Below are 21,037 nucleotides of genomic sequence, written 5' to 3' on the forward strand. Positions count from 1 at the left end.
GAGGAGTAGGTATTTTCTGTGCATGTGTGCATGTTCTTCTATATTGCTTGGAGTTATGGGATAGAAGGTGACTTGGAAGAAAGCAGAGCTTTAGTTAGCAATATGAAATGGAGGGCATATGCTGTCTAGGTGTAAATTATTCTGGTTATTCATTCCCAATGGTTTAGAGACCTACTGAGCCTTTACTGACCATAGTTTTCCCTTACACCTGGTTTTGTATCTTAGGGCTTCGGAAAGCACAGCTTTGGTTAGCATTTTCTTTTTCTAAGTGAGGTTCGAATTGTATCCAGTGTGAACACCGCTAGAGAAGATGACCTTGGCTGATGATAGGTGCAGGCATTAATGACAAGCTACATGAAGAACGTGGTAAACTTGCCAGTTCCCAGAAGAAACATTGTTGCCAAAGTAACTGAAATGATACGGCACGGGAGATACCGGACATGCTTGCCAGGATCCTTGATCTCAGCGCTACCCTTTGAGATTTTGCCCTGTGGAAAGCACCGGCAAATGGTTCCTGTCACACGTGTAAAGTTACTGGGTTCCACAGAGCTTTGTATGTGCTTCTTGGTGCCTGCTTTTGGATTTACTGAGTGTGTTTCCTGGACAAAAAGATACGTGTTGCCTTTTAATTGTGCTTCCATGCTGTGTGGTTAACTCCAGACCTATTTTCACTGGAAAACGTTTCATCTCTTGGGTGTCCTTGTCTGCGCTGGCTCGTTCAGTCCTGAAAACGCCAAGTGACTCAGGGCGGGACACGGGCTTCAGACTAACGATAAGCAATGTCGAACTGCGTTAGCAGATCGCAGGCGGGTCTTGGGGAGTGGGATTACATGTCAGTAAGAGAGAAAAAACCAAAACAAAAGGACGGGTGTGTATCAGATTGGAAGAGCAGACAGGCAGGCACGACGGTCAGTCGTTTTGGGCCGGAGCGCTGAGGGGAGCAGCCGCCGCTCCTCGCTGTCCTCGGCAGCCCTGCCCGCCCGGGTGCCCGCGGCGGGGCCGGGGCCGCCGCCCGAGCCACGTGACGGCCCGGCGGGGATAATAACCCGCGGCACAGAGCCGCCCCGGGCTCCTCCGCAGGGTCAGCCACAGGGACCGGCAGCAGCAGCAGCAGCAGCAGCGAGGGGCAGAGGCACAGGGGATACAGGGAAGGAGGGTCACCACAGGTCAGCACCTACCTGGCAGTTTCAGCCTCTGCTCTCAAAGAGATTCGTCAATATTCATTCCCTGTCACCTTGGAAAAAGAAAAAAAAAAAAAAAAAGAAAGGAAAAAGACGCTGCTACCCCTCAGCAAGTAAACTAAACTTAAATCGTAGTAGAAGCTGCAGCAGCTGAAGCTGATCCCCGGGTAGCATGAATAGCATGAATCAGATAGAAACAAACATGCAGTACACCTACAACTATGAAGAAGATGAGTACATGACCCAAGAAGAAGAATGGGACAGGGACCTGCTCCTGGACCCAGCATGGGAGAAACAGCAAAGGAAGGTCTGGAAATAATGTGTATCTGTCTGTGTGCTTCTGTGTGGAATGATGCCCTATCTTATTGCCATGCTGTGTCTGGAATTGTCGGGATTGTACAGCAAAGGGTTCTAATAAAATATATTTTACATTGTATAAACCATGTATATAATGTATAGTAGCGTTGCCATATTTTGAGGATAAAGCATTCACTTTTTTGGTTCTTAAGTGAAACCTATGTCAGATGAAAATGATTTATGAGTCGGGAGTTTATTTTTATATTGCACTGCAAATATTCTGTCAGTACTTCTAAATTTATGTATAAGTATTTCAGTAACTTTCAACTTCAGTTCCTGGGTCTTCCTTTCAGAAAGCAGACTCTGAATTTATGTACGCACCTTATTGATTTTCAAAAAGAGTAAATTGCAATTATAAACAGAGATGAACGAGATGGTTCAAAATTAGTGTGCAGAAAAGGTTACAGTATTTCTGAGAGCAGACTGAAAAATTACTTTTGAAATTGTAATCTTGCAAGTCAGCTCTTTCTAGAATTTATCTCCATTCTGACTGAATGACCTGACAAGGAAAATATTGCCTAGAAATATTTCCACGCTATATTTGGAAAACTGTATGTCATTATTATGTTCCTGTATGCCAGTTCACTGTCTGGAAAAAAAAAAAAAACAGGTCTGTAAACTCCTCTGGATACAGTTTTAGAAGAAATCCTTCTTGCCTTGTAGGTGTAAGAAAACTATTGTGCTACCAAGTACTGTCCATGTTCTTTTTCTGAACATAGGCAGAAATTATGATCTCAACAGCAGTCATGTCAATGCTTTGGTACTTTAGTAATATTTGCAATATCTAATTTCATAACATTAAATTTTAAGTAGCATACGGAAAGGAAAGATGAAATAATGCAAAGGATTTATTGCTTCCTAATTTAAAAGGTGATGTTGAAGTCACAGCTGACAGATCTGGGATTAAAAGGTTATCGGCTGGTTACAAGAATGAAAAAAAAGAGAGGGAGAGAGAGACAGTGCTCTGGACAATGAGGTTGAATATGCATTTTGCATTTGTGAGCAACTTAAGTAGAAGGTGCAAATTTAGATCTTACGACAGAGTCTGTCCCACTGTTACAGCTTCTATAAAAGCTGTACTATAAAAGTATAATTATAAACGTAAGAGCTGTTAGAATTTTTGGGGCCAGTGGGTTTGCTTTTCCATTAAAATTTGTAGAACCAATATTTTCCTCTCAGATTGATCTTATAGCCTCCCTCATTCTGTGATTTTTAGCTGGTTTTGTTCATTTTCTTACATTCATACCTATTCAGATCCTCCTGTGTGAGGATAGGGGAAGAAGTTCTGTTCTAAGTTGAAGTTCACTTTTCTTGATCTAGCAGCTGCTGCAACTCCTGACCAATAATTAAGTTGTACTCATCAACGCTGCCATTTGTTTTCATTTGGCACTCTTCAGATGGTGAACTATACTTTTATGTTTTATAACAAGAATGACAGTGTTAAAGCACTTCAGTAATTTGAAACTGCTCCTCTGTAAGAGGTTGTTACATCTAACTAGGATTCAATTGTCCAGTATTTCAGAGAAGCCTGTTTTCAAAATAACATGGACAGGTTACTAGATAGTAATGCACTCTAATGCAGTTTTCCTTCAATGCAGATAAATGTTAAAAAGTAAGGAGAATTTGGAATAGGTAGACATTCTTATGTTTACAGTAAGTCTCTTGACTTTTACAGGAAAGCAGGGAGCAATTATACTGCGTTGAAAATTTTATGTTTCCATTCCTCTGAACAAGCAGTACTTCAGCAGAAAGTCAGATTTCCACACTGACAAATTAAAGCAGTCTCTGCTTTGCTTCCAGAGAGTAGAGTGTGGTTTTGCTACTTTATGTTGCCAGTTCCCAGGGTTTAGTTTTAATATTAATGTGAAACTGTATTCAAATAAAATTTATAAGAGGAGATCCTTATTCCTCATCTTGGAAAGAAGTCTGAATTTATTATTACGTGAAAAGTAAGTACTTGCATGATAAAGGGCCTGATAAACTTTGTAGAATGTCAAGGCTTCTATCTTCTCCTAATTTGTGCTAAGACAGTTGCAGAAAGTGCTTTCTTAGTTTTGTTATTCATTAGGAGAAGATTGCAAGTACATGGGCACAGATCTTTGTTCTTACTGGTAATACAATATTCAGAAGTGATCTTGCTGGAGCCCTGGCAGTTGGCAGCATATATTTTCTATTAGACAGTCTTGGAACAAACCAAAAATAAACGCCATTGTTTCTATTGTGGGCTGCCCTCTCCAGACTTGCCATTTCAGTGATATGCCTGGTATGAAATCTGTCAACAGATGCTGGTAACACATGATGACGTCCATAGGATTACAATGGAGGTGACGCCTAATTATAACCGTGGTTCGTAGAGTATTATGGTCTGCTGTAATCCAGGCTCCTTGGTGGTTGCAGATGTCCAAAAATATATGAAGAACACTGTAGGAAAGAAAGCTGAGCTGTAGTTTAGCACTGTCTCTCTGAATGTGAACAACAGTTTAAATGAATTAATTGAGGTAACATTTAGCCTGTGTCAACTCAGCATATCAAGAAATTGCAGCAATTTGACCATCTCTGCGTTAGACACTATTGGCAAAAACTTAAACAGGATCATATGGTTGGGCATTTTAGACAGCAACCTGAAAGAAAAAATTGTATTTTGGATGGACATGCTGTCTACAGTAGAAAGTAATTAGAGAACTCTGGCCTTAGTGTCTTTTGAATATATAGATGTATACCATGAGATGGGAGACTTCTGAAGTCTGCTCCTTGACCCACTACACTTCCACTGCCCACGTGCACTAAAACAGCAGCTGAAAGATCTATGGAACTGGCCCCTTGTTCCTTCACTACTACATAGAAATAAAAAAGTATTGGAAATTAGAAAGTCTGGCCAGAGAGGGTGGGATTATTTTCTTCATTCTGCTCTGTAATCCTAGACAAGGTCAGCTCACCTCTGACCTTGGTTTTCCCACCGGTAGAAAGAGGACAGCAGTTATATTTTTAAGAACTGGTGTAAGTGGTTTGTTCTATGGTCTGTCAGACTAGAGATGAGCTGTCTTTCAGTCCCTACCCTGCTGGACTGGAGTGGAAGTGGAAGCCATACTAGCTTCTAATGGAAGACTTAAAACACAATTCCTCTTTTCTTCATAATAAATTTATTCCTTGAATTTTCAAGAAAAGTTCAACAGACTCCACAAACCTTTTAGTTTCAATATAACTAAAAGGAACACAAGGAAATGCAGTGTCCTTTAGTTTAGGAAACCTAGCACAGCAATGCTACTCGAAATGCACACACACTGTATTTTTGCAATGTTTTTGATCTGCCAACACAGCTTGGTGAGCCATGAGTTAAACAGCCCTCTTGCCTATTTGCAACTTTGCTATGAATAATTATAAGAGTGAGTGTGCTTTTTAAAAACTTTGACATGAAATGTGGTTTGTTAGATTTCCAAGGAAGGTTGTGAAACAATTGTTGTCCCTTCCACACTTCTACAAGTGTGGACAGTTGTACTGTAAGACATCAACTGAGCTGACATATTTAACATGTGCCTTCTGCAGTCATTCAGACATGTTTGACACTATTGCCTTAACACATGTAAGGAAAGAACTGGGAACATGTTCCTTGCCTTACTGATATTGTTAGAGATGAATGATCATATTCTAGCTTGCTGCATAACCCTGGTAGCACCTCTTTGTTAATGCAGAAGGGTTTTAATGTGGGTGTCAATGTAAATTATGACCTTCTGGTTGGGTTTTTTATACTGGTATAAAATAAACAAGAAGAGTTAAAGTATTATTTACCTTAATATTGCCCTCTCTCTGAATGCAAATCTTGAAGACACTGAACGTTATACATGAGTGAGGACTTTGGAAAAGATTCTTAAGGAAAGAAGCTGTGTCTTTTCAGTCTTCAGCAGTGCATATCAGATTACATTTCCAGTGTGACCTATAAGGATTTATCTGCATTACCTCCTTTGGCTGGTAATATAACTCCTGTTGTGCTTGCAAGCAAAAAAAAAAAAAAAAAAGCATTTGGAAGTCACATGTATGGCAAATTATTTGGAAGGAGCTATGATTATGAAGTATGGATTATGGACAAAATTCTTATTTTTCTTACGTTGCTGCAGCTTCATTAAGTTCAGCAGATTTGAGAGGTTCATTGCAGCCTGAAAGAGAAATTGACCTTGTGTTCAGTCTGACTTCACTGTCTATAAATAGAGTTACAGTCAGTGTCCCGGATTTACTCTGAAGTTTGCCTGGTCTTCTATGGATGGAATCTAAGTTGATTTCTTATCAGAAACCTCTTCCTGTAAGAATTCTACTAGGGAGTGAGAAGGCAGATGTAGTGGAAGGAAACAGCTTCATTCTTCATTGGAGGAGAAAGATAAGCAAGGCTGAATGAATGAAAAATAAATGTAAGGTAGAAAACTTTTGGCAGGAGAGGCTGGATGCTACCAGCAAAATTCAGTACTGCAGAACCACTTCTCATGGATTTACAGGCTCCAGACTGAAACAATTGAATACAACAGCATTTTCAATGTGTAGAGGGCATTGCAGCCTAGGTCCTCCTCTTTCACTGGGATTATCTGGAAATACAATTGGTTTGGGTTTTGGTTGGTTTGTTTGTTTGTTTGTTTGTTTGTTTGTTTTAAATCATGTAAAATTCTTTCCTTGAATAATGAGCCTTGGAGTTAGGCTCCCATGGCACACACAGAACCACCACTAGAGGGTTTTTAGTGAAGTGACACTTCTTACCCACTTGGAATACCAGCGGGATTGTTGAGAAGGCACGGATTCCCCTCTGCGAGTGAGCAACATGAGCAGGGTCTGGACATGAATGTAGGAGGTGTGAGGGAAAGAGAGTATGAACCTGAGAGAGTATGAACCTTCTCATTACTTAGTCCTAGTCCAAACCTGTTAACAGTTGTGCATTTCTCATAAAGAGGAGAGTCCTGAGTTGAGTAGCTTTAGAACTAGTTTCAGGAGGGGATTTAATATGCCAGGAGGAAAATCATCCAGAATCAAAAGCAGAATGATAATGGAAAAACCATGTGCCATGGTAGCATATGCTATTTCATATGCTGAGTCCTACACTGCAGTTCTCTCCCTCCTTTGCCTTTTATGCAGATAATTAGGATGATGTAGGTGTCTTGGGAATTCTGTTGGTTGAAATGCAGGATTTTCTGTTAGTATTAATAGTTGAAAAGTACCAAAAATTTCATCTTTTTTAGACTTTTTTTTCTAGTATTCATCAAGTATTTAGCTGCCTTGTATAGAATAGCATTGTCTTGCCAAATGGTAATGTGTTACTGTAGAGGCAGAGTGCACCTTATAAAACATAAGTTTCAGTATTCCAAGGCCAAATGTTCCTCCCCCAGGTGCATCAAGAATTTTATTTTCAAACAGTGGATGCCAAAAGCTCTAGTATTAAGGACACACAAAGAACATCTCTTGTTTTCTTTTAAATTCTATGTGTGTTAAATCTCAGTGGGAGATGGCCCCGTAGAAGGTCTGCCTGAGAACTTGGTAGTCAATGGAGAAATGTAATATTTTTTTTTTCTACAACAGCATGTCTTGATTTTTTCAGCATATACTGTAACTGTCCCAGGTATTAGACACTGATGCAACAGAAGGCCATGGAGTGGCAATTTCTCTCATCCTGTGAAGAGTTGCCCTGAGGGCAGAAGGAGTCTCTGTAGAAATATGGGATATGTTTATGGCTTGTTCTGTACTATTGGCCTCTTAGAGATTAGTGCTTGTTAAAATAGTAACATGTTAAATTCCTCTTGCTGATGTTACTTGCATGGAATGGTGCTTGAGAGGAGCATGCTGAAAGGATAGTGGAACGATCATATTTTGTCTTGGAAGCTGTCAATAAGGTGTGCAGCCCTGAATACTGTGGTACTGGTATATAAAGGAAAAATCAAAGAAAACTATTATGATATTCACTTTACTAGAAATTATTATGTAGGTACTTTGTTTGAGTGGGAAGGTTTTCTTTACCACTACTAAGTGAGAGAAATCAATACATTACTCAATATTATGTATTCTATTTAAACTCAAATCAACCTCTCAGTGTTGACCCATTCCAGGCTCTGTATACTTTTGAGTGTTATCAAATTGATAATTTCCACAGTCTCAGTTTAGCTGTTAAATGCCATTCACCCCCAAATATCTGCCAGCAACAGAACTGTATGATTATGAAAATAAATTGTAAGAACCATTTTATAATGGGAAGCAAAGGCTACCTGCTTTCTTCAGTCATAGATACACACCATGGCCTTCCCTGAAATTCGTATAGTAAAATGTCTGTCTGTAAATACACTGATCCAATTAATAAGACAATAAGGATTGGAAGAAAGTATAGATCTAAGTGGGTTTCCATAAGGTGCAACCAATGTGCTTAAGAGCTGGAGAAAAGCTGTGTGTTAAGCAATGGACTTTGTAATAATCTCTTGGGGCTGGGATGTCTGCATCTTTCCTGAATCTCTCTTTGGGTCACTGGAGAGCTGAAGAGAGGGGCATGGAAGGTGTTTGCTTGGAAGACCTCTTAGGGTTTTCAGCCCTGAAACTGCAGTAAAAAGGAATCCATGCTTATACAATTTCTCGCCCTGTGCAAGCAAAAGCAGGGCTGGGGTAAATTCTGTAAGCTAATGAATATCAGTAAGAAAATATCATGATTCCATCAACTATTTCCAAATAAAGCTAGAACAGCTTTGCAAAATGAATTTTGACTGCTTTTGGCCAATGGGGCCAGGTCAAATCTTTCATTAAAGCCCTTCTGTCCTCTCACAAGAAGAAATACATCATTATGATGGAAAAATCAGATGCCAACAAATGCCTCACATGAATTGATCACTGTTGCATAAATTCTGATCTCTTTAATGATTTTCAGTTTAGGTAGTAATTTCTGAATTGCACTGTACAGTTCTACTTATTCAAAAAGACTGAGCATTAAGATTTTCTTTAATTGCAAATGGTGATTGATATGTAGGTATTAATATTATTTTAGAAATTGTACTGCAGAACCTGCTTACAGAATAATGCACTGGATTTGTAGCTGGAATTCAGGTAGACATGATCTAGGAAGAAACATTTCAGTGAAACAGAATTAGATGGGAATTTGTGCTGCTTTGCTTTGTCCCAAGTCAAAAAATGTCCCTCCTGTGTGTTATTTTATAGCCTTACAAATAAACAAATATAAAAGTGCTTACACAGTTGGCAAAGTTGAGTTGGTTTGAATGTCTATACTGCCAAGCATAATTTCTTCTGAGCCATAATTGTTGGGATAAACAATGTGTATCTGATGTGGTATTCCTCCACTGTGAGCACTGAGAAGTTGCTGACTCTGAGTGAGTATCTCTTTTACGACCATGCATTCTTTACTGTCAGCTGGTACCAGAAGGAGAGTGTATTCACACTGAGCACTCCATTTCTTCCTAAATTAAATTTCATTCCTAGTAGTTTGGGGGGGATTTTCACATCTTCAGTGGTTTGGGAACACCATTTAATGAAATGCTGTGATAAGAGTGTGTGACATTTTTTCTTAGATCACTGTATTTGTTGGTTTGAAATGTGCCTCAGGTTGAGAGACTTGATGCATAAAGGTTTTCATAACTATGCAAGTCCTATACAATGCTCTATTTCTACATGATAAAATTGGGCATGTATTTAAAGATAGAAGGTTCCTCTTTTCACACTGTTTAACCAGCAAACACAGTGTTATGATCACCCTCTGTGCCTGTTTCTGTACAGAACCTGTAGTACCTCTTCCTGCTGGTAGTACAAGGAACACTTCAGTACAGATCAAGACAACGTGGTCTCAGTAATCCTCAAACTACTGGTGTGGAAAGCTTACAGGGCAGGTGTTACTGCTTTGCAGGAAGAGACAGAGGCAGAAGACTTTGAAATGCAATGATCTCCTTTTATGAAAGTGTCTCCTACTTGAAATGGTAGCTTGTAGAAATACACTTCATACTTTTGAAAGCCTGTCCAGAGGGAAACAGAAGGTGACAGCTGTCTGGCTGATTTTTAGTTAGTTTCTATAATTGGACCTAAAATTTCTTAGTGTGCGCAGAGGAGAGAAAATAAATCCTAAACTTGCGTCCTAAGTGCAAGAAGGGGCACTGCTGCTCCTATGTCTGGTCCTGGTTTTCCCCACTTTTGAATTATAAGGACACATTGCTTTGTCCATGTCTACAGCTCCAAAACAGTGGTTGTAATACCTATGTACTGGCTTTGCAGACGGCAGTGATAAGTATTTACTGTACTTGATATGACTAAGATTTTCCATTTGCTTCAAATGCTTCCTCCCAACTGCTCTTAACTGCCAGAATTCCTTCAACTTGAAATCTGATGTTTGTTTTTGTTTCTCTTCAAAAAACTTGTAAATTAAAGAGGATCAGCCATCCATTACTTTGATAACTTGCAGAACCTAATTTAGATCAGACAGATTCTAATCTTAACTGCCCCCCTGAAAAGCCTTGCTCACCCCCACTACCATAGCAGGAGTCTGTGGAAAGTGACTACCCCAGGCTAAAATTAGCATCCATGATTATTCCTTAAGCATCTAAGGAAACACTCATATTTTTTATAGGTGTTGAACACCCAGGCATTTCCACTGACGTCAGGAGGAACTTCTGTCTATTTTGCACCTTTGAAAATCAGCCTGCTATTTTGGCAGTCATAGAAAGGCTTAACTATCTAGCATTAAGTGATTTTTTTCTAAACTCCATTTTATATTTAATCTTGGCATCAGTGTAGCTTTTCACTGCTGCAAGAGTTAAGACATTGCACTCTTTAATGCGAAGAAAACTGGTACCCAGCTGCCTTAAATTCAAATTTTAAAAAAGCAAAAAACTCTAAACACCCAACTGTAAATCATTGTGTAGCTCTGGGGCATTATTTTCACCTAGAGGAGTTCCTTTGGGCTATGAAAACCTCTGTAGTCCAAGCTCATCTCCAGCTCTGTTCTGGAGAGCAGTTCCACCACATGTTTTCTTTGGCAGAGTAGCTGACTCTACTACTATCCGTAGTCTTCCAGTCCCCTGTATTTCCTGGGACAATGATCATCTGCTATATACCAGATCATGGAAGAAATTTGAGGCAACTGTCCCTCTTCTTAATACTTCTTAATCCTAAATAATTTCAGTAATGGAGTTTGCAGTGCAGCCCCACAGGCAGCTGTATCTGTGCATGCACATATTATGTATAATGCACTTATCATCCATCTGGCATTAATATTAAAAGACAAGCAAAACACCATACATGAGGCTGAAGTTGGTTTTCTTCCCTTTTGTCTAAGGCCTTCATTTCCATGACTGAGCACAGGTCCCAGCATGGCTCCTGTTGAGAAGAGATATGCTATAAACAAAGAACTGGTTATTTAATTGATGAAGCAGTTGGCTTATCACAGACTCTCTACTGCCTAAAACTGTTGTTTATGCCTTCAACAGTTACAGTCATGGTTGTTTATTTACCTATCTATTCTTAGTTATTCTTAGTGCTTGAGAACAGGTTACTTAGTTAAATTTCTTATTCATATATAATCAAGTCATCCAAAGATCCTGAGTAATGTTTTGTTATTTATTCTGGTTCAAAGAAAAGATAAGTAATTTAGGAACCTGAGCCTCACTAAATATTAGTTAGAAACTCTTAAATTTTTCTGAAAGTCTGCTGGCTTAAAGGATATTTTAAATGTTTTAGAAAATGTTATTCTATAGATAATACCTCATTAAAAAAATTTAAAGCTTAAACAAATTAACTAGGTATGTTTAAGTGGTATCTTTAACCACAGAAAAAACTAAATTCTTTAAAAATCACTTTCTTAAAACAAGCATGAAATAAAACTTGAATTTTTTTTTAGTCATCAGTTACAATAGTGAAGGAGTTCACATGGACAGATTATATGCTTTGTGTATTGAGAAATACTACACTGAGTAACACGGCATATATGCCACACATATATGCCACAAAAACCCTTTTGTTGCATAATTGGGAATTAGTGGATGAGGTTTTCCTTTCTCTATAAGAGTCTCAACTGAAACCTTAGTTTAGATTACAAGTGAAACTTGATTTGGTTATCTCCAAATGTACTACATAACAGAGTGCAAAGACAACATTTACTGTGTAAATTTGATTTTTGGGATCTGACTATTGACATATTTTCCCATCATTTATTGGTGTCAGGGACTTAAGGCTGTGTATTTTGGTGAGGCTAAAATTGAAAAACCTTTCAATATCTGTCAGAAGACCTGCTTTTATGATTATGGAAGTGCTTTAAAGAATGTTGCTAAATTGGATAGGAACACGGTTTTATCCCACTCTGTATTGACCAATTTATAATGGATTTACTTACTCACCTGGCAGTGTAGTATATAATTACTGGATAAAGATAGCAAGGTGAAGAAAATCAACAGAGAAAACAAGGGAAAGACATTTGGAAAGCCAGTCAACTAAATCCTGGATTAGCCTACTTTAATTAATCCTTCTATTTCCAGAGGGCATACCTTTAGTTCCTTCCATACTGTAATGTGTGAATGCTTCTTTCATCTCATCCTAAATAGTGTTTGGCCATTTAAATATATATCTCCTCAAACAAAACTGTTAGCCAACAGCATCTGTGCTAGTTCATGAGCTCTTGGGAAACTAGGAAGAACACTGTAGGGTACAGCTGATGGAAGAAGGACCCGAGACTGGAAATAATAGGAGATCCTATCTCTATTAAGAAGGTTCATTTGGCACTGACAGGGTAGTGGTAATGCATGTTCTTTGTTTAATATACTTGAGAGAAAGCCCCAGGCAGAATGAGGGGCATTGACTTTCTGTTTAAAACACACCTGCAGATTTCTCCCTTGCAGATCCACCATAGTATCCCCTTTGGGATTACCTATACTTCATTTTCAACTTCCCACTGGGAGAGGCAAATGAAACAGAGATTAGTCTTTTCTTCTGTAATAGTGAAGAAGTGGAAAAATGGAAAAGCATATAGAGGGAGAGAGAAAACAGTAAAATGGTTGGTCTCAGATATTTTATCATTGCTGAAACAGTTCCCTCCAAAACTGTTGGCATTTTTAAGGCAAGTCTTTTTCTGAAGAGGCCTTCTAGGTTGTTGATCCTCTTCTGAAGCAGAAGCACAGGAAAGGTGCTCCAGAATTAACTCATTCCAAGACACTTAGAAATGGTGAATTTCTTTTGACCCTATCACATTTTAACTTTTTGTTGTATATTTTGGTCCCATGACATATGAAATACCTTTCCCTATCCTTTTTTTCCCTTGGTTTTTCAATACTTAGATCCTCTGTCTAACTAGCACTTAGAGTGAGACCTCCCAAATGTCTCTTTGCTCAAAAGTGGTGCAGAAAGCACCAGAATGCAAATAGGTCTCTGTTCCATTAATTGAGCATGCCTTCAAAAGTATCGGGAGTTGTCTTAATTTTGTTCACCCAAGATCTGTATCTAAAAGTCTTGTAGATAGCAAGAGAGAGGGTGCATGGAAAAGAGATATTTGGGAGTGTGCATCAGTACTTTGGAGTTTCTAACAGAACCTATGCACTTCATGCTCTGCAAGCTCTTCGTTTAGGTCACTAGTGCCCAGCCTGCCTGGTTGGGGAGGGGTATTTGGACAGCACTTTATGAGATATGAATATGTACCTCTGTATAAATGCAAAGATGCAGTCTTTATTACATGGGTGACAGAGTCCATTAAAACTCTTGTAAAAATGTGTATATTTCTTTGCTGCACTCAACTTTGTGCAGTGTAGTGGCAAATCTATTTTAATGCCCTGACAACTGGGCAAGAACTAATTTATTTCTAGGCATGCACTGTAAGGTTCTGGGGCATAAAGTGATCGGGAATGCTGTGTAAGGTGTTAGTAGCCATACTACCTCAGGTTGTAATGTCAGGCTTAATTGTTTATAGAGTGTACATGCAAGCTCTGCAAAGTGCAGTGTATCGGAGCAGAGAATATTTACTTAGGATACTCTAGTTAGCTTACCCTGTTAGAGGAAAATACTGTTGTGCCATGCAAATAGCTGGCAGTCCTCAGAGGTTTGGGTTGGATGCTGTGAATTCCCTGCCATGCCGTGTAAGAGTACCCTGGTTCTGTCAGAAAGGTGCTGGTCCTTGTGGGTGATGATCTCTATTTCTGCCAATTTCAGTAGGAGGCATTTTGAAGGGCAAAATTCAGCAGTGCTGCATGTAACAAAGAACAAGTCTCCCATGATCTGTTAATTGTTGAATTATTAAATGCTAGAAACAATATGGCCAGTTTAAAGAGATGAGCATGTTCATAAAATTTTCCTTTGAGGGAAATACAAAATCAACATCTGAAAAGAGAACAAAAGCCATTGACCAAAAATAGGTTATTCAAAACTTTGCATTTGTGTTGTTTCAGTGATTCCTTTTTTTGTTGTTGTTTGTTTGTGTTTGGTTTTGTTTTTAAAACTTTACTGCCATTTAAGAACTGTGTTCTGAATATACTTGATTCACAGATAACTTTTTCACCAATATTTGTTTCTTGAGGATTATGAAATACAAGTCCTTTCACTTGCTACAGCATTTTAAATTTTCAAAATGTACATGAGACTGTGAAATACATTCCATTGTAAAGAGCCCGTCTAATTCTGCATTTAGAGGTCTCAGTCCATGGAATGTATTTATATTTCACGTCTACTGTGGGATAAAGGTTTTGGACATGTAAAGAGGTTTTATAATGTGGAAGAAATCATACAGAAACCTGTGGAAGAGCAAGAACTCAAACACTGAGTCATTACTCACAGTCTGTCTTTTCACTCTCATTGGAGAATGCAATTTAATATGGAGGCTATTATAACTTAGAAACTTGTTAGTAACTTGAGAACTTTGTTTACTTCAGAGACTATACCATTGTTTACCATTCTCTAGTGCTAATTGTCTACGTTGAGAATGTGCATTGAATAATGGTATGTAATCCAAAATCCAGAGGTATTAGTTCTGTTATGACAAGGTATTAACATACCTGTTGTTTTACATAAAAGGCAAAGAGAGCAGACTCTTGTGTAACTGTAAATGATGTCATGCATATTTTTACTGAAGTAGAAGGGAAAATGAAGAGGTAAGATCATTACAAACAAGGGGTTGCTCCCCATTACTCCATCTATCTAGTGTGAATTATCCAGGGCTGCCATAATACAGCTTTACTTGTGCATCTGGACAAAGGATTCTCATACAATATTGCCTGGATGCTGTTAGGAACCATCTTTTTCCAAGGATTCATGCACAGGATGTGCATGAACAAACTATACTGCAAAAATAGTCATTCACATACAAGAGAAAGCTGACTTGCACTGCTTTGCAAGGCAGTGACATTATTAATTAAAAGTCTCAGTATTGCAAAGCCTTCTGAGTGGAATATTCTGATAGCTCCCACACCCCAGCTCATGATGAAAGATAACCTTGTGCTGAAGATGGACTTTTAATTTATTGGTTGGGAATGTGTGGCTGACGGGAACCTTTCACTTTTAGGTCAGTGTTTTGAACCCAGGCCAGGTGAGTAAGTGACAGGGTTGCTAACACATGCAGACTGTTTGGTAATATCTATGAGGTGACTTGTATGCTCAGTTTAGCTCTCAGCAGGACAGGTGTCCCCATCACTTAAACCACCAGAAATGGCAGCTTCATTGGAGGTGCCCAAAACTGACCTTATTAGTGAGAGGTAGGGACAGTGACTTTTCATCCTAGAGGTGAAAGCTAAAAAAATTTCTGTATGTGAAAATGATTTCTCAGATTGCATCTGTGGGGTTACTCACAGTCATTGCTATTCTTAACAGTTCCATGAGCCACTTCTTTCTCCATACTGAAGGGGCTGGCACATTCACTAAGAGTTTAAGGAGGGAAGGATAACTAGCATGTAACTAGACTTACAGTGGTAGGTAACTGGTTTATACTAAAAATCTTGATTTGGTTTTTAAATGCAGAATTAACATTGGATGACCGTGAACAGATTCTGAAGATGTTGGTAGTTGTTATGTGTTGTTTTCCATCTGTTCACAGTAGGTTCTGGTTTTGATTCATTTTTTCACAGTTCTATATTTACAATACATTTATAGTTTTGTCAGCTTTCTAATCTCTCTTGCTACTGTTTCTTTATTGGGCTTTTTTTCAGGGTAGTGTTTGAGCATCTCAAAAACAATGGTTAATTTCCCCCCAAAATAGTGCTGTGGAATATGGAGGGTTTATTATTATCCTTGAACACAGAAGTGGGATGCTGAAAAGCACTCAGCTATGGCTAACATTTGCTCCCATCATTGTTAAAAGGATTATAGTCCCTTGTGAGGAATCAGGGCTCATAATTTGCTCAGCATTTAGGACAGTAAAAACATTTTTAAAATTCCTGTCTTAAGTGCCTTAAAGGTTGTTGCAAAGCTGGGGAGAAAACACAAGTGTTGGGGTCTCTTCTCAAGGATGATAATACAGACCTCAGGAAATGTGCATACCCATGGAACAGATCATGGAATCCACTTCATTTTATTTTGGTTTATTTAGCTTTCCATGAACACTCTTCTGCCTATTGACTTTGACTCTCCCTCTATCCTCTGTTTCTTCAGCTTTGTTTCATTATTATTCTGTCTTTACCATCTTCTTTCTTTTTCTCCAATATCGCTGACAAATCTCCAATATTAGATTTCTTTTTGCTAAGGGAAATTAGAGGATCATATGAAAATAGAAGAGGGAAATGGGGATCACCACTGAAAGAGCACCCTGACAGAAACAAAATTTACAGCTATCCGTTGCTTGCCAAGTGCTTGGATTCCAACCAGGGAGTTGTTTTCTGCTGAGTGACTTCTTATTTTGTAGTCTTTGAATTACTTATACACCTAAATTTTAAGGCTTCTCAGACACAATCTGGCAGGAAAAACAGTCTTCTTGCTATTCTCCCTTTTCAAGGCTGCAGTGTAGATGTCAGTTAGGATAGGAATCTTCCATGAAGATCATAGAAAGTATGATTGGGAGAATCGAGACTTCTTGCTAATCTGAATCTGGCTTTCTTCAAGTTATTTCACTGATTCGTTAAGATTAGTTTGAATTGTAGTTCTGTCATGAAACATGCTTACAGACCCATCGTTTTGTCTTACTCAAATGTGATAAGCATGCACCCTGTTCTGTCATCTAAGTGTGTAAGTAAAGGGTAGTATAGGAAATGCTTCAGGGCAGATACCTACAGAAGTCTGCTTTATAAGCCCTTCCACTTAGAGTGGGCCACTAGTCACCATTAGTAGGAATAAACTCTCTGACTTACTAAACATACGCTTTTTTCCCTATGGTTTTGTGTCTTTCTCTTTGATGAATAGCTGGTTGCTATTGCAATCAACTTGGTACATGACATAAAAGAGATTGCTTCTCTAGAGTCTGGATGGGGGACCTTTAAAATACTTTGGCTTAACCAGTGGAACTAGGACTAATGGCTAGAGTTTAGATAGACAAAATCATGAGCAGAGGACATGCGTGTATCTACATGCAGGCTTAGAACTGTAGTACAACGTAGGTTTTGCCTGCTTGTCCTTGGAAGTTTAACTTCTAATATAAGATTGGATTTACCAAAGTTGATGCTTACTTACCTAGTTTCCCACTTTCATGTAAACAAAATATGCCAAATCTTTTATTGCTTTTAAGACTGTTTTTCCCTTTTTTATTAAAATTGCGACATGTAAATTTGCCACAGACTGTTCTGGTCTGCTTAGTGATAGGAGTGTGTTAAAAAACATTCAGAATTCAGAGAACACATCAGAAGCAGGCAGGAGAGGGTTTTTTTCCCTGGCAGTTCCTTTGTCTTTCTAATTCCTTCATCTTAACAAATTAGGTAGGTTGCAGTTGCTGTAAAGATAAGAATGGGTAGAGATATCTTACTATTTTTATAATGCAAGATAAAACCCATACCCATGCTTTTACTACAGGTTTTCATAGGATCCCTACCTCTTTTATTTCTGTGTTATTTTTCTGAGCAGGTTTTTCTTATTTGCATGATGCTTGAAATTCCAAAAGTTAAAAGTAGATTTAGACCAGCATTTTCCTACAGATCCTTAGTACCTTTTAGTTTGAAATGGGATTTTTAATATTGCATGTGTTCCTGTTCTAAAATACCAATGTTTTGTTTGAAAATACATTTTGAATAGGCAGAATTCTTTTAAATTGAAAAAATACTGGAACAGACAACCCTATGGTACTGCATGTATTTTGAGAAGTCACATAGTTGTGTTGTACAGATACTTGTAAAACTTTCTTAAATGGGTGTCATCAACAGTACTGAAAAAGGAAGGGGCTTCCTTCAGGGAATAGAGCTGTTGGGGCATTATATCGATGGTACATCAAAGCCCTGAGTTGTCTGAACACTTACCTAAATTTTCACACTTAAGCCTGAGGCTTCTCTCTTGCATGTAAAGATGGGCTTATGTGCCTAAAACTTCTCTGTCTTTTTCAGCTCTCTCAGGTAATCCCATAAATATATCTGCCTGCTCCTAATAAATTTTGCAATACTTTAACTGTTTTAGCCTCTTCAAAGACCTTGTGAAACCGCTCTGCTTCCTTCCTTTCCTTCCTGTTCTTTCCTTAAGAAAAAAAGGCTGAGGTGAGGATAGTGCAGGCAGTGACCCATACTAAATTTTCCATGCAACTTGCTACCTCCTGAGTTTTTTTCCAGTTTAGATCACTGGGACAACATAAACTTTCTCTGTTGTCTGCTCTGAAAGAACGAACTAAGGTCACTCACACTGTAACAGAAGGCTTAATAATCCAAAATTTCTTGGGGTTCAGCCTTGCCAAATTATGCTTCAAGGGATATTTACATGCTCTGGGTGTTTTTTTGGTAATAGTGAGCACTGTAAAACAGACGTGCAGTCATTCAGTACTGGAGGGAGTTACATGTTTTACAGGAAACCCTACACTCACATGGGATTAGGCCACCTGCTTTGCAAGGACTGAGGTCTCCCCAGGCTCTTCCATGCAAGCAAAATGCAGAGTGCCAATAAGACATGTGCAAAGTCCTGTGTGATGAATGCATCCCTTTGGTGTCTTCTCCTGTGAGTGATAAAACTAAGGGACGAGAGGAAGTTCCCTTAGTTAGTAGAGCAGATCTGCTGACAGTGCAGAGTATGCCAGTATATAATCTCTGACACCATCTGTTAAGATATGTAGACAAATGTGCTGGAGCAGGAAGGGCTTTCCCCAGTTTTGGATTTGGGGTTCTTGTGATGGAGCTTCTACTCACTTCCATTTTGAGATGGTTCTGTGCTTATCCTTTCTGTTGTTCTCAGGAATCTGGCTTTGACATAGTGCTTGTGATTTGAGGGCTTCCTTTTAATAACCTTTTGGAATATGCTAAACCTTTCCGCTACCTTAACCTTCATGTCATCCTTCACGGTCCTTTCCCTCTGCTTCACTTGAGTTGTTGCTATGCTCTGGCACATTTGGTGTTAAAATTCCACTTTGCTTCCTGGTGTTCTGGTGTGATCCAGTTGTACAGGTGAAGCACCTTTCCTGTTGTAGTTATTCTAGTTATTTTACTAACTTGTGCCAATGCATATAGGTTTCCACTGCAAGGGAAAAGAAGAGCAAGGGAACAGTTAATAATAATTCAAGCCAACAACTAAAATGTAATATTTTATTTATTTTCAATTAATAAAAATATACTCCTGCATGTATACAAGTATAGCTGTTTTAGATGCTCTAGGAAGCATCTAGCTGAAAGATACCATGTGTAGTCATTGGTTTATATCAAGCTGGTTTAAAAATGCTGTGCAATTTTCTGCTGTGTTTCACCTTCCAGCCTCTTCTTTTGGGAACAGAATAAACAGTTAAAAGAACAAGGGCCAACACAGACTGCATCCTAAGCCCAGAGAAAACTCCTGAGTCCGCAGCCATCAGAACACACTGTGGACACAGGAGCTAGGAGATCATGTTGCAGGTTCACAACTTATATTTTAAAACATGGATAACAGTCAGATGGGAAATTCTTCAAGGGGAAACCTCAGTCTGGCCTACTGGGAATGTTCTGGCAGAGCTCCTTCTGTAACACCCTTGCCATGCACTCAGAGCCCAGTAATGTTCTGTATAATTACAGAGTGAATCACTGCATCCCATTTAGCCTAGAAGTAATGAAGACCCTCAGCTAACACAGAGAGGAAAAGCCCTTTAGAAGAAGAGCTGTAAAGCAGTTCCAAGAAACAACTCTATTAGACTGAAATAATTCAGGATAATACATATGTATGTAAACAAATGTGTTGAATGTGTGTATTTGAAGCTAATTTTAGTCAGGTGTGTTCTCCTGCTCTAGTTATTAGAATTTAAGTTGTGCTTCTGTTTTCCTTAGCAGGCACAGAATGGATTAAATTTCCAATTCAAGTAAAACCAAATTACTCCTGTGAGCAAGTAGCCTTTCTTGGGCTACTGTTAGGGGCACAGACAAGCAGACATGGCTTTTGACATAAATATTAGTTTTGAACACTTACAGATACTATAGAGATACTATAGCAGACAGAAATTGATTTGAGTTGGAAGGAGTGAAAGGCAGAGTTAACCTTGATATGAGATATATGTACTAAATAGGATACAGGTCCCCAGTGCTTCATTAGGCTGGATCCACTTCTCAATTTCAATACTGAGTGTAAGCAAATAAATCCTTCTGAACTTGTGGAGTGTATCCCCTTTTGCACCCTGCAAAAGTTATGCTACTGCTTTAGTGATGTTCATTATGGACTCACTGTCAGTGCCAAACTAGAAATTTACTTTGCATTTTCAGGAGGTGGAACAAGTTGCCTTGACTCACCAGTATTCAAGAGTGTGGTGACTGGTACTTCCTCAATTGTCTTTATCCATATTATCACATGCACATGTGAAACTTGTTATCATAGCATCTTGTTTTCTGGCTTTGAACCACTATCAAAAGTAAGTTATCATTGCACTCACATAAAAAGGACATGTGGGCTTTCTCAGAAGTGTAGGACAACTCAGATCTCAAAGACACCACTTTTCCCACAAAGCATGTCCTTCATTGTGCCTGTGTAAAAATATTTGTACAAAGTGGGCATACCCTATTCTTTTTTTGGAATTTTCTGCAGTTGATTGATAATTAATTAGGAGCATCTCCTTTTTCTGCCCCTTGGTTGCAATTCTACTTGTCAGAGGCTTGTAAAATTAAGTGGCCTGAGTAAATTACCAGGTAAGAATTTTTTTCCCCATAGGTATACACTTTGCCATCACAGATCTGTGAATTATGGAGAAGATGCTTTTGGCAGTCTTCACAAGGAGGCTAAGTGGGCATAGCACATAAACTGCATTCTCTTTCCTGGAGTTAGTGTTTCCAAAATAGACCTGTGACAGCAATAGACAATTAATGGTGCATTAAGAGAACATTCACCTGTGGCACTGCAAATTCTTTGGCTTCCTGCCCTGCATCCCCTCTTCTGGGGTCTCTCGTCTAAGCATGTTAGCAAACTTTATTTTGTAACAACAAACTTGGAAAGGAGAAATTTTTATTTAT

General features: G+C 38.7%; 1 protein-coding gene across 1 annotated transcript in view; it reads left to right on the top strand.

Moving 5' to 3' along the window:
• The first annotated feature begins 1,062 nt into the window (after positions 1-1,062).
• The window catches only part of ACTN2 (actinin alpha 2), a 68,886-nt gene continuing 48,911 nt past the window's right edge, over positions 1,063-21,037 (top strand). The window contains exon 1 of the mRNA XM_069010332.1: positions 1,063-1,488. Within this exon, the coding sequence (XP_068866433.1) occupies positions 1,354-1,488 (135 nt within the window). The 5' untranslated portion in view covers positions 1,063-1,353. The remainder of the gene's footprint in view (positions 1,489-21,037) is intronic.

Source organism: Aphelocoma coerulescens, chromosome 3 (assembly GCF_041296385.1).
Source record: "Aphelocoma coerulescens isolate FSJ_1873_10779 chromosome 3, UR_Acoe_1.0, whole genome shotgun sequence".
Taxonomy (NCBI): domain Eukaryota; kingdom Metazoa; phylum Chordata; class Aves; order Passeriformes; family Corvidae; genus Aphelocoma; species Aphelocoma coerulescens.